The sequence below is a fragment of the Cornus florida genome, unplaced genomic scaffold (assembly GCF_030987335.1).
Source record: "Cornus florida cultivar Cherokee Brave unplaced genomic scaffold, ASM3098733v1 CherokeeBrave_3.0.0_Hap2_Chr01, whole genome shotgun sequence".
In the NCBI taxonomy this organism is placed as follows: Eukaryota; Viridiplantae; Streptophyta; class Magnoliopsida; order Cornales; family Cornaceae; genus Cornus; species Cornus florida.
In genome coordinates this window covers 88,428,705-88,442,938 of record NW_026775571.1, presented here as the reverse complement: position 1 = coordinate 88,442,938, position 14,234 = coordinate 88,428,705, and the positions used below count along the sequence as shown (strand labels likewise).

The following is a 14,234-nucleotide window of genomic DNA, read 5'->3' as shown; positions in this document are numbered from 1 at the left end:
AAGGAGAGATAGAGAGTGTTTGCATATTTGAACCCTAATTTTTTGCGTTTCATGATGCATAAATGTTTGTTGGGAGATGTTTGATGGGGCATAAATAGGTTGAGTGGCTCATATTTTAGTGTGGGCAATTTTGACTTTTTGATTTCTAATAATTTTTTTGTTATATATATATTTTTGTAATTCAAGGGCAATTCGGTAAAGTCAAATAAAGTGCCTTAGGGGTAATTATGTCCTAAATGTATAGATACTTTGTCATACACAAAATTACTTTGTATAACTCATCCAATTTGTAATTTCTTTTTATTAAGTTGCTTTATACTGACATTCTTTTTCGTATTTGTCGAATTTTAAATTGTGCTCCTAATGCTTACCATTTATTTAATTATTCCCACATAATATAATATGTGTACTGTGTACATGCTCAAATACACACACACACATATTAAAATTCTGTTTAAGTTCTAATTGTACACACACAAATTCATATACCACCTATAAAATTTCTATTTCTTCTCCCATATATTAAAATTCTGTTTAAGTTCTAATTGTACACACACAAATTCATATACCACCTATAAAATTTCTATTTCTTCTCCCCGTGTGTGTGTGCGCAAGTGTTTATTTTGCAATATTTAAGAGTTGATGCATTATTCCCATATTTTTAATCAGGATTGTTTAGGAGTCCATTTGATCAGAGTGCCAAATCTAAACAGTGAATTGGCAGATTGTTTGGACTGGGCTAGTATTTGTGCAACTTTATAAGAAAACGAATGTAAATTAATTTGAATGTGTTTTGGATGAAGTATGTTACACGTCTGCATCAGGATTATAATATTGACAAGAGGCTATGAAAAACTTAATATTCGATATTATTTGAGCAAAGTCCATTTGTAGGTGAACCTCCAATCCAGTACTTGGTTGAATTTAAGCTTGTGGTTTGATAGTGAATGTGAAAAGTAAATATTAGTTTTAGTACTATGTGAAATTACCTTTATTCTTGTTTTTCAAAGGGAAAATTTATAGAAAAGTAGACTTTTAAAAAAAAACAATTTACCTAGGAGTTAAAGTCCACACTTTTCACAGTTACTAACTTTGACAAAAAAGAAAAAATTATATAAAACGTGGATTTTGAGAGATTATTTACCTATAGTCAAAGTAACGATTTTCAAAGTTTTGAATTTTAACCATGAACATGAATTTTCACTGTTTATTTTCTAAAAGTCATTCTTACTGTATAACTAAAATCCCGTAACTACCCCTCAGTATAACTTTATTTTATGTGCTACCACATTTCATATTTGTACTTTCAGGTCCTAGTTTTGTGAAATTAGTGGATGATATTCTCATTTTAGCAATTGGAGGTGCATTCTACTGGGCAGATACTTTGGGTTGAGTCCAAGATTCATGAGTTGCACTTCTCTACTTCATGTTTGTAATATTCTTCTTGTTCACGATTTTCAAAACTTTGAAAACGTGCCTACATATTTAGAAATTGAAGATGAAATATGTAATGGGACACAATGCTAATTTTTAGTTATTGAAGATCATGTCACATGGCCAGCTAACCCAATATCACCAGAAAACAAAATCTAACAAGGAAAGAAGAAACAAAAAGAAAGGCAGATATTTTTCAGAAAGATGGATCACTATGTCGAAAAATATGAGAATGATGGGCACTTACAAGTTTCGCAAGAATAAATCCATAAATGACAAAAATAATTAGACAACTAAAAATAATTGGGCTTTTTCGAATGAGTCGAGGATCCAAATTCCTACTAAATGCCACCAGGCTCACTCTCATGACATAGAAGTGTTAAGTCATAAAAAGTTCCCTTAATTGCAACCTATCTGCATGAGTAGACTGGTAACACCATCATAGTATCATAAGTTTTTTAAATTACATATATAATTGTAAAGTAGGCACTTCCATAGCCATAAAGAAGTTCATTATTCATTAGGCTATCACAGTACATAATTAAGCCTCTCCTAAGGAAAAACCTCAATAACTGACCTTAAACCAAAGATGGGTGCTATCTTGTAGCTACTAAAACCAGCTTCCAGGAAGAGTTTCTTCCATTCTTTCTCATTTCTCTCTTTCCCAGTAACCTGAACCATCATCAGTATATCATAGACGAGCTTTGTTTCTGCAATGTCATGTTCATCTTTCTGATCACCATTTATCACCATGTCTATGATAATAACTTTCCCTCCTCCTTTGCTTGGAATGGCTTCTCTGCATCTCTTCAGTATCTTCACACAATCCTCGTCGCTCCAATTATGCAAAACACACTGCCAATCACTTGTCTTCATCATCATAAATTCTTAAAACATAAATATTTTCCATTTATTTTTCTTAATTTTTTCTCACTATTTTCAATTTTAAATTAAATTTAACAATTTCAGAACTCTTCAAAATTTGGAAAACAAGTCCTCCCTCTTCTATAACTATTCCATAAACAATAGCTGAGTTTGGTAATAAATTAATAATCCCCTTGGCACAAATTTTAGGTAATACAGCAAAATAATTTTGAAAGGACAAATAAGTTATCTCAAATTTCACAAAGAAAGAAAATTCAAACCTTCAATAAAATGGCATCTGCAGAAGGGATAGACTGAAACATATTTCCTCCAACATAATTCAGGTTCTCACACTCTGGAGAGCTCGCGACAACTTGTGGGAGGTCAAATACTGTGCATTTGATATGAGGGAACGCCTCCAAAACAATCCGAGCAACCACTCCTGTGCCACCTCCTACATCAACCAGTGAATGCAACTCTCCAAATATATCCTTGCAGTCTCCAACAATCAGTCTCATCATTTGAGACTCGCTCGCCATGGCCTTATTGAAAATGTTGTTGAATTCGGGGTTTTGATCTCCAAATTCCCACATCTTAACCCCATGTGCAGTTTGGAATGCATTGATATCATTGCTGCGAAACCAATCTCCCAAGAACTGCCATGGAGTGAATAGACCCGGATGAACCATTGCCTGAACAAATGGCGCCAAAGTGATGAGTTCATCTTTGAGGAGGAGCTTAGAACATGGGGTGAGAACATACCCTTCTTCTTCTTCTTCTTCTTGATTTACATGAATTTTCGTGGTACCGAAGAAATTAGAGTGCACCAATAAGCGCATGAGCCGGTGAACATGACTGGTTTTTGTGGGAGGAAGCTGAAGTGCTGTGACTAGCTGGGGAAGAGTAATGGGTTGTTTATGGTTGTGAATGATGTCTGGTATGCCTAGTTGAAGAGCAGAACTAAGGCACATGGAATTCGCAAAGTTGAATATGTGTTTGTAGATGTGAGCTTGAGCTTGAAACAACTCACTTGATTCTTCACCATGAATGGGATCCATGAATTCTGTAGCTCCTTTTTACCTTTTTTGTTCCTCGCATATTAGTCATGAATCTGCTATTTATAAAGATTCAAAGTAGTTGGATGGGAATCAGGTGCGCGGGAGCCTTAGGCGACTGGCTAGTTAGGCAGTCGCCTAGCCAATAAGAACGTTATCATAATTTTTTATTTCTGTATATATTATAACTTTTTTTTAAATAATTATGTTAAATATTAAACATCAACAAATAGAGGGATTTGACATTGAGCTAAAAGATTTTTATTGTTTATCACCTTCTTCTATTTTTTTTTCAAGTCCCCAAAATTTTTTTCCTTATATATTATAAGTTACCTAAAAATTTTTTTTTTATTATATTATTAAACTTCAATCAATAGAGAAATTTAATATTAGGTCCAAAATATTTCTATATTTATATTATTATTTTTTTCTCTCTCGTCCTTATTACATAGGGCTGATCATGGATTGGATCGGATTGGTTTTGGATAAAATTCAAACCAATCCGGTCCTCACGGATTGGCTAAATCAGAAACCGAACCGATCCGTAGGAACTCTAAATCCGAACCAAACCGATCCGTGAAATAATGGATTGGTTCGGTTTGATTCTCACGGATTAGGCTTGACAAAATACAACTAAGAAAACTGAAACTAGAGGCAAAATACTATTTTCGTTTATTGTTAACTCTGTTCTGAAACTTTTGAAAACTGCATGAATTTAATGATTAAAGAAAATAAAAACATTAATAATGTATTCCGCATATACTTATACTATATATGGTATATAATATATGTATATTAGTTCTACGGATTGGCTACGGATTGGTTTACGGATTGGTTTGGTTTTTTTAGCACCTAATCTATTAACCGATCCGATCATTACGGATTATTAATTTTTCAATCCATCACCAAACCACGACACTAGAAAACCAAATTGAACCGCACAGATCGGATCGGATTGGTTCGGTTTAGCAGATTGACGGATTATTTGAACACCTTAGCGTATATATATTACTCCTAGCTATCATTACACCAATCATAAATATTATCCACATTGTGGTGGGACTTGTGAAACTTTCTATATTTTTGTAAGACACCTATTAACTTTTATTTTCTCTTTTTTTCTTATTCATCTACATATTTTTTTCCTATCATTATAATTTATTTATTTATTTTTTCATCTTCTCCACTCCAACAATTTACAATCTCACTTTGTCACAAGATATTAAATGAACTTTTTATTCTATTAAAGAAATTTTTAGAGTATTGAACCAAATTCTTCGAAATCAGTTTCTAGTATTCTATAATTTCAATTATTTATAGTTTTATTAAAAAAAATTTTTGGTTAAAACAGTTTTATTAAATTTTGTTATCATAAAATTATTTCTTTTGTTTGTGAGTTGTCATCATTTTTATTTATATTGCTGAATTTGTTTTTTAGAAAGTACATAGTCAATTAGCTAATGACAGTATTAGACATTAAAAAATTTGTAATACTACACTTAAAAATAACAAAACAAATAATGAACAGATTACTATCATAAACATATGAATATGTTTTATTAAAAGACTATTTTATTTTTTTTCATTTAATATTTTAAATTATATTGAGCTTCCTATGATGAAAATGCTATTGTTAAGAAAATGTCCTATTGGGAAAAATGACCGACTTGTTTCAAAATCAATAGATACCGTATGAAGTCCTATTAACCAAAGTCAATAGATACCGTAACGACTTGTTTTTTCGTTTAAAGTCCTATTGCATGGTTGACATCGTTTTACAAAATCAATAGATACTGTATTATTAAAAATGACCGACTTGTTTCAAAATTCAATAAATATAAAATCTAAAAAGACTTCTGCTCAAGGCTTGGGTCCCTCTAGCATTATTTTAAGAAATTTATGCGGACTTGGTCCTCTAAATTATGCAGGAAAGTGAAGTATGGTGAGAATTGAATTTACCGATTTAAGTGAGTGGATAAGAATTGTTTGCACCAAAATAACAATTCTGGGAAGCGGTACAATAAATGGTTTAAACTTGGGATTCTTATTATATGTTGGAATTATTATTTGTTATATTTATTATTTAATGGAATTAAAATTTCATAATTTTTTAAAAAATAAAAACATAAAAAAATATTAATTTATCATTTAATAGAATCAAAATTTTATAATTTCAAAAAAATAAAAACGTGAAAAAATATTATTTATACTCAGATATACCACTTTTAAATATATATGTATCACTTTTTGTGTACGTAGGTGCTATTTTTTGTCATCAGGTATCATTTTTTGTGTTACATAAAAAGTTATACCTGATTTATAAAAAGTGATACCTATATGAATAAAAGTGATACATCGATCTATGCCTAAAACAAAAGTGGTACTTGATGCACAAAAAGTAATACATGTGTTCATAAAAAGTGGTACTTTCGTGAGGGAAAACAATATTTTAGTATGTCCACGTCAGCATTTTAGTTAACTTTACTTTTTCGAAATTATGATACTTTAACTCCATCAAATGATAAATATGAATTTATTTAAATAATAAATATTTGAATTCATGAAATACTGGTAAAAAAAAAAAAAAAAAAACTTTGAAAATTTTATTATATATATGTGTACCATATGAAACAAAATTATTTATTAATTAATAATATTTTTCGGAGTTTTTTTTACTAGTATTTCATGAATTCAAATAATTTATTATTTATTCATGAACTTTCATACCTTTCGGTTCGTGGAACAAGAACATGTGATATTTTGTCAATATTTGAGTTAGAAAGATTTTTTTGAAGAATAATTGTAAGGAAGAGCCAAACTTGTAAGGAAGAGCCAAACTCATGCAAGTAACCAGTTTGTCAGGAGTAAAGACTTACCTCGTTCCCTCAATGAGAGAAGCCAAAAGCAATTTGATTTGTCATTCTTGACCCGCTTAGTTGACTTTGAAAAAAGTTGAGCTCCTTACCCTTCAACAATTGAATATTATATGACATATGTCATAATAACGAAATATTATTAAACTTCAATCAATAGAGAAATTTAATATTAGGTCCAAAATATTTCTATATTTATATTATTATTTTTTTCTCTCTCGTCCTTATTACATAGGGCTGATCATGGATTGGATCGGATTGGTTTTGGATAAAATTCAAACCAATCCGGTCCTCACGGATTGGCTAAATCAGAAACCGAACCGATCCGTAGGAACTCTCAATCCGAACCAAACCGATCCGTGAAATAATGGATTGGTTCGGTTTGATTTTCACGGATTAGGCTTGACAAAATACAACTAAGAAAACTGTAAGGAAGAGCCAATCTTTCATACCTTTCGGTTCGTGGAACGAGAACATGTGATATTTTGTCAATATTTGAGTTAGAAAGATTTTTTTGAAGAATAATTGTAAGGAAGAGCCAAACTTGTAAGGAAGAGCCAAACTCATGCAAGTAACCAGTTTGTCAGGAGTAAAGACTTACCTCGTTCCCTCAATGAGAGAAGCCAAAAGCAATTTGATTTGTCATTCTTGACGCTTAGTTGACTTTGAAAAAAGTTGAGCTCCTTACCCTTCAACAATTGAATATTATATGACATATGTCATAATAACGAAATATTGTATAAAGGGTGATATGCAAAAACCACCCCCCCCTCCCTCCCTCTCTCTTAACAAAAAAATCCCTTTATCCCCCCCCCCCCCCCTCCCTCCCTCCCTCTCTATTAACAAAAAAATCCCTTTATCAATTGTTTTAATAAGAAATCCCCCTCAACTATCATGAGGGGGTATTCTAACTGACATCCGTCTAAGTAATTTTTTTGACGAAATTACCTCTCAATGTTCACGGTTGAAGAAATAGCCAAAGCCCGTCTCCACTGGCCACTCTCTCCATGAACCAACCCTTCTCCACCGACCGTTCTCTCCACGAACCAACCCGTCCTCACCACCGTCAGACCTCACCGTTTGGAGCGAAGCCACAAGCTCACCGCCGCAGTCAACAGACTTATCCTTGCCTGCCGGTGCAGCACCGCAAGCACTGCTGATTCAGTTCCAAGCTTGTCAGCTATTCCCCTCACCTTTGAGCTCCCTTTTCTCTTAGTGTCATAATTACCAAATCTGGATATTTAATTGAGCCCATTTGGCTCTTATATGTTATAGGATGGTTACATAAACTGAATTAAGTGTTGAGGAGATGATGCGTAGGATAATAGGCATAACAGGATAGGCAGAATTATAAAACCGAAATATGAAAAAACAAAAGCAAAACCCCACTAGTATATATATATATATATATATATAATTGAAATTTAAGCTATGTTATAGATACTTGGGGGTGTTACTATGAAATATTAGGATTGCTAGCTTCATAACTCAAAAAAGAAACAAAAAAGAAAGAAACAGAGACATGTTTATATTTTGAAATATGTTGCCTGAAGATCCTAGAAAATGAAATAAGGCAAACTAAACAAAATAAATTAATAAAATATAGTGAAAAATAAAACCAAAATTTTTTTAAAAAAATTCTTCTCAAAAACTAAAAAGCCTGAAAAAGAATATGGAAACGCATGTAATCATGTAGTACACATCTCAAAAGTATGAAAACAAGGATTAATTGTTATTTTTATAATATTTGACCTATCCAAACAAGGAATTTGAATTACTGCATCGTGAATTTCATCTTTTTAGCGGAGCTTTCCATAGCCGCGCTCGCTACCACCGTTGCACTGCCGCAGCCGAGCTCTCCACCATCCAGTTCGCAACTCACTGCCCGTACATCGCCAGAGTTCTTCCTTGCTGTCACCGCGCTATGCCTCGTGTCCGTGATTGACAATGAACATTGAGGTGGAGAAGGGCTGGTTTGTGGAGAGAGCGGCTGGTGGAGACGGGCTTTGGCTATTTCTTCAACAGTGAACATTGAGGGGTAATTTGGTTAAAAAAATTACTTGAACGGATGTCAGTTAGAATACCCCCCCTCATGATAGTTGAGGGGGGTTTCTTGCTAAAACAATTGATAAATGGGGTTTTTTGCTAGGAGGTGAAAGTCAAGGGGGGTTATTTGCAGTTCGCCCTTGTATAAAAAAAAAAAAAAAAAAAAAAAAAAAAAAAAAAAAAAAAAATTGATGCATTCTCTTTGTTGACGGGTGTTATGTTAGTATAGAGTAAATTTCACTACATGTATATTCTCTATTTAACATCTTTTAAGTTTGTAAAATGTATCATTGCTAGTAATTAGCAAGCCTCCTTTAGATCAAAACTTTACCATTTTGTTCTTTGTATTGTTACCCAAATACATTTGCAACCGTATTAAATCACCAAGAAAGACAAGTCCTACTGGTCAAATCATATACATTTGCAGTCATATTGAATTTCATTTGAGAGTTCGAATCCCATTGGAACGTATAAAAATTTTCTCTATATATCGAATCGGATGGAGGACTACATATGCTTAGCGATATATTATGCATTTGCTATAAGAAGCCGGACATCAAAGAACAGATTCATCAATGATTAATCCTCATAATATCATACAAATATAAAATGATATAATTCTTTACAAGTAAAGGCCAATTATTTACCACAAGGAGCTAAAGAAAGAAAGAAGGCTTCTACCCCCTTATGAGAGGGTAAGAAGCTAATATTTACAAATTACATCCAATAATTGCTTTTATTGCTCCACAATTCTAACCCAAAATTTATCTTATAATAGATAAAACTTGTTAAATCAATGAAGTCACAGAGAGTGCTAAATCAATGGAACTCTTAACAACATTCATTAATATTGTTGGACAAGAGAGTTTACAAGAGCTCATGGTTTTCATGTCTTGTACACACACAATGCTAACTCACACAACCACCATCTATACAAAAGACACATTGTGCCCCTTTGAGTTAGCTCTTTTTAGCTTTGAACATTTACCATTTTGTTGTCCCTTGGATGTTTATGCAGATGAGAAACTAGTCTGAGTAGAAGAAGCCTTAGAATTGGATGGAGAAGTAGGCTCAGAAAAATTAAAAGATGGGGATTTCAAGATCCCTTTCAGAGGCTTTTTACTTACGGAAACCACCACCTTCCCACAATGATCTATAATGACTTGGTCATTTGACTCCCTTTCCTTTTTCCTGAAATTTTACGGATAAATTTTTTTCGTTCAATTTTCTGTTCTGAGTTCAGTTTCTCATTTCATAGTGTCGTCTCGAGTGCTTGGAAAAGGTTTCTGAGACTTTTTCATTCGGATTGACAACTTACTTTGAGGACCGAGTCATTTCCACATTTTCACTTTTCGGACACTATGCACTATTTCGTTCTTTTCCCTATTCTGTCTTTTCCCCGTTTATCAGTTTTTGGCACAACCACACTTTTCGTGCTTGGAGTTAGATTTTGACTTCACATATCTTGATCTTGGGTGGTTTCCACGAAATACGTATCTTTACTTTTTCAAGAAAGTACTCTGGTTGCTCCCAGTGTCCATAGGGGCATGGATGCACAATTCTTTGGAATTTTTTTCTTTTCTTGGGGTGTTTTTCGTAAATATATTTTGGAGATATTTTATTTCAGGGGTATCTAAGAAAATATCTTTTGGAAGATATTTTCATTCAGGGGCAATTTTGCAGTTAACCCTTTTTGTAGGGACCATTTTGCAATTAATGAAAGTTATTGTAAAATACCTCGTCTGGTGCCTGGATCCTTGTGTGGGATTCATTTTCACATTTCGTCGAGTCGTGTACTCTTAGAATTCCGTTCTGGTCGTTTTTCTCCAGTTTCAAAGTTTATGACCCCGGTTACCGCCGAACTTGTTTGGGGCATATCTCTCTTTACGGGACTCAGTTTTTGATGACGTTTCTTTCATGTTCATATTTTCTCATTTTGAATCTTTTTTGTTCACGGAGTTTTGCCGTTTGAGCGCGTCTGCTCAAAATCCACTTTTCCATACCCGGCGGAGCCCTTTCGGGGCACTTTTTGAGATTTTCTATAAATAAGGGGTTTGAAAAATTAAAACATAATTTTCCTCTTCTTCTCCACACGTTCTAGACCAGATTCCACAGCCTCCCATGGCTGCCATCTTCTCTCTCCTCTTTTGGTTCACTTTTCGTTAAGGAAAAGTCTTCGGCCTTAACGTTTAATGCTTCTCTTGGCGACGCGCACCTTTTGCCCTTATTAGAACTCGTTTCTGACCAAATTTTGAGTTCGGGTTTGGAGTCAAGTTTGGATTTTCATGGGGCTTCTTGCGGATTCTTGTTCCCAGTGTAGTCTCCGACAAAACCCTCCGGTATCGTTGGATTCGGAGCACTTTTATTTCGGTGGGCTTTTGAGATTTAATCTTAAATCGAGGTAGGGAGTGTTATAATTTATTTTCTTGTTATATAGCATGCTTGTGATGCTTATACAACTTGTTTGCATGATTAAATATAAAATCTAGAGATTTTATTATTTATTTTTCTTGTACGGGATCTGATTTTTTCGGTTGCTCATGACTTGGTTTAAACATGTAGCATGATATTATATTGCCCCTTTATATGCTCATTGTCGTGTATTAAATTTAGAATATTTGAATAAGTATTAAAGATTTTATTTAATATTTATCTTAAGTGAAAGATTAATTTACATGGCCTTAGCTAGCTTGGAATCAATATGTGTTAGCGTATTACATTAGGCCCTAGCATGCTCTTCAACATAGATTAAATTGAGAGTAATCAGAGTTGTTTTGAAATCTAGAAATATTTAATTAATTTGATTAATTAAATTATCTCGAGTGTACTATTCACACCATTGGATTTCAGACTGGATATTTGTGACGTGCATGTCATGTAGTTTCACATAATTAAATTGAGACTATTTGGGTGAGTTTCAAAATCTAGGGATTTTAATCAAAAGAATTAATCAAAATCAATTCATTGGTTCCTTGGTCTTGATTAGGTTTCTAACCTTGCACTCGTGTTTTCCTTGACAAGTTCCTTCACGTGTATCAAATCGAGAATAATCGGACAAGTTTTGAAACTTATATTTAATTAATTCTTTTGTATGGAACTTAATTCACATGGTTGTATCTTGCTTAGAATGAACTTGTAACTTGACATTGGACTTGCATTGTAATCTATACAATTTAATCTCTTAAGTAGATTAAATTTCCTTATATGCTTCCATTGTGTTAATCATGCCTCGTTATGAATTCTTGTTAAACTTGTGAACTTGACTTGAATTCCATGAACCTTATTCTTTTTATTAAGTATCGTGAACACTAGTATCTTGGTTTCATTAATGTACTTAATGAACATGCATAATTGTCTTGGAATGATTTATTACACATGTGTTGCTTAGAAAGTAATTAAATCATATATCTTATACTTGTGGTATATTTACTTCAATGAACTCCATGCGCTATATATCTTGGTTGTTGTCTATATAGTTGCATACTATGATTTCTTGACATTTCACATGCCATTATAGTTGAGTACTTAGGGCATGACTTACGTGTTCCAAAATCTTGGTTGTGCATGAAACGTGGTTAATGCATTTCTTGTATTTGATACAATCTTGACTTGCACAACTTGTTGATTTTGGGACTTGGGATATCAATTAAGAAAGGGGAAGGTACCCTTGGGTTGATAACCCTAAAGTGATCCCAAGACTAGGGGAAGGTACCCTTGGGTTGGTAACCCTAAAGTGATCCCAAGAGTACGGTTTTAATCCGGGCGATATCCAAGTTCCCACCTTGTTTGATTTCACTCTTTAAATTTTAAGTTGCTATTCCTTGAAGATTTAAACTTGTCGTATATGTGAAATGCTCCAATCTTGTTTCATTGCATAGATTTTATACTTCATTCGTGATTTTATTCTTTAAATTTCAGGTGTTGAATTCCTTGAGGATTTAAGACTCTTTTCATGTTTTATGGAATGTTCCATCCTTGTTCATTTGCGTAGATATTATGCCTTGTTCCTGATTTCATGTATAACTCTTATCTTGTTAATTGGATTATCCCAACCTTGTTATTTGCATAGATATTATGCCTTGATCTTGATTTATTGTATGACTCCTATCGTATAAATTAGAATGTTCTAATCTTGTCATTAGCATAGATATTATGCTTCGTTCTTGATTTCAAGCATACTTCATGTCTCGTATTCTATCATTGTTTTCTAGCATAAATATTATGCCTTGTTCTAGATTCCGAGTATGCTTCTTGTCGTGTTCTTGGATTGTCCCAAATCTTGACTTGTTTCATATGTGTTTATATCATGATTCTTGTTGTTAATGCTCCATGGTAGCTTAGGATGCTCTCTGAATCTAACTTTGACATAGACGTTAGGTGTCATGATCCCTTTTGAAATGATTCATGTTGTCTAAAAATCTTAAAGAAATCGAGTCATGCATGCTCATTCCTTACGAATAAACTTGTTAGTCTTGCTTATTCACCCCGAAGTTACTGGGTGTTTTGCATGTAAAAAAGACTTGTTGTGGGATACACAACATTCTTAGACATGCTAGAAGTCTTAAAGTATTTTTGATGACATTGAATATGCACATGTTAGCAAATCATGTTTGCTTTTGTTTATTTTGACAAAACTTGTATTCTTGATTCTATGTAAGTAAAGTGTACATAAGTACACTCTTTTCAATGTATTTGACATGTATGAGATGAGACCGGAGACCAATGACATGTAAATCGTATTCTATGTATCTCTTGACTTCTTGAAATATTATGAAAATATTGAAAAATCGTAAGTTATTATTTACCATGTTTGCATCGGGTGTGGGAATTCTATTTTGACTCTTTTGTAGGATCTCATTAATCTTGTATGAAGTGTGGCCAAGGGCCAAACGGTCATTTGAAACCATTTTCTAATTTTGGTTTCCATATTTTCCATTTCAAGTACATTTTCGCCTTTTTGGCCGTTGGGGGGTCGGATTTTGAGTCGGCCATTTTCGGGAGCCACGGACCATTCCCGCACGCTTAAAATCACCATTTACGTCTGCGTGCATGATCATTTCCGGGAAAAACCCTTTCCTTTGTGATTTGAGCCTCCTATGGAATCATTTTTCAATTTTGTTGCATAATCTGTTCTAGGGGCATTATAGACTTTTTACATCAGTTTTATTTTCTTCTTTTAACATGGTCGATTTGAAAACGTGATTTTAGGGGTGGTTTCTTCTTCGTGTTTTTTCAGAAAACATCGTCTTGGTACCGGAAATCCCTTGTGAAGTTTCAGCTTCCAGTTTCATTTTAGCAGCTTTTTAGCTCTTTTGACCAGATTTCTTGGGTGGGCATTTTGGCCATTTTGCAGTGATTTTTTTTTGAATTCTCTCATGAGTCACGTAGAAAACTCAATTTTGAGGGGGGTTTCTTTTTTGTGTTTTTGCAAAAAAATTCATTTAGGCCTCCAAATTCAGCCTCTGTTCTGGATTTTTCTGAAAAAAAAACACCACACAGCAGCTTTATGGGCTGCTGCCAGCCATGGTGCACCCAACGCGTGCGCGGCGTGCATGGGCGCGTGCATGGGCATTCGCATGGGGCTGTCATGGCCCCTCGTCGGGCTACCGCGACGTCAATTCTTCTTTTGGGCTTTTCTCCTTCGTTCGGACTCCGATTCAAGTGAATTTTTTTTTGAACTTGATTAATTTTTCGTCGTGTATCCAACGGTGTGCTCGGTTACACCCGGATATTTTTGGATAATTACCAGTTTTCCCTTAAAACTTTAAGCGTCCATTTTTCGTCGTCATGCCGTTTCTCCTTCGTCCGGACTCCGAATCATGCGATTCTTGAGTCCATCTTGATTAGTTTTTCGTTGTCCTTCCAGCGGTGTGCTCGTTGGCACCCGAATCTACAGTTTTTAGAAATAACTATTTTGCCCCTGGGGGCTTATTTGTCATATTTTCGATCTTTTGCTTCCGCA

The 14,234-nt window shown here is 34.0% G+C and overlaps 1 protein-coding gene across 1 annotated transcript; it reads right to left on the bottom strand.

Annotated features, from left to right (window-relative positions):
* Positions 1 to 1,647: 1,647 nt before the first annotated feature.
* LOC132306361 (trans-resveratrol di-O-methyltransferase-like) lies at positions 1,648 to 3,372 on the bottom strand. Its single transcript, XM_059803766.1, has 2 exons — positions 2,580 to 3,372; positions 1,648 to 2,289 (listed from the first exon to the last, which is right to left on the bottom strand). The coding sequence occupies exons 1-2, from the start codon at positions 3,354 to 3,356 to the stop codon at positions 1,987 to 1,989; spliced, it is 1,080 nt and encodes a 359-aa protein (XP_059659749.1). The 5' UTR covers positions 3,357 to 3,372; the 3' UTR covers positions 1,648 to 1,986.
* Positions 3,373 to 14,234: the final 10,862 nt, after the last annotated feature.

Excerpts from the sequence above, each read along its gene's own strand:
- LOC132306361 (XM_059803766.1), bottom strand. The coding sequence starts at position 3,356 with ATGGATCCCATTCATGGTGAAGAATCAAGTGAGTTGTTTCAAGCTCAA. Across the intron at positions 2,290-2,579 it reads CAGATGCCATTTTATTGAAG|TGTGTTTTGCATAATTGGAG; the intron begins GTTTGAATTTTC and ends AGTGATTGGCAG.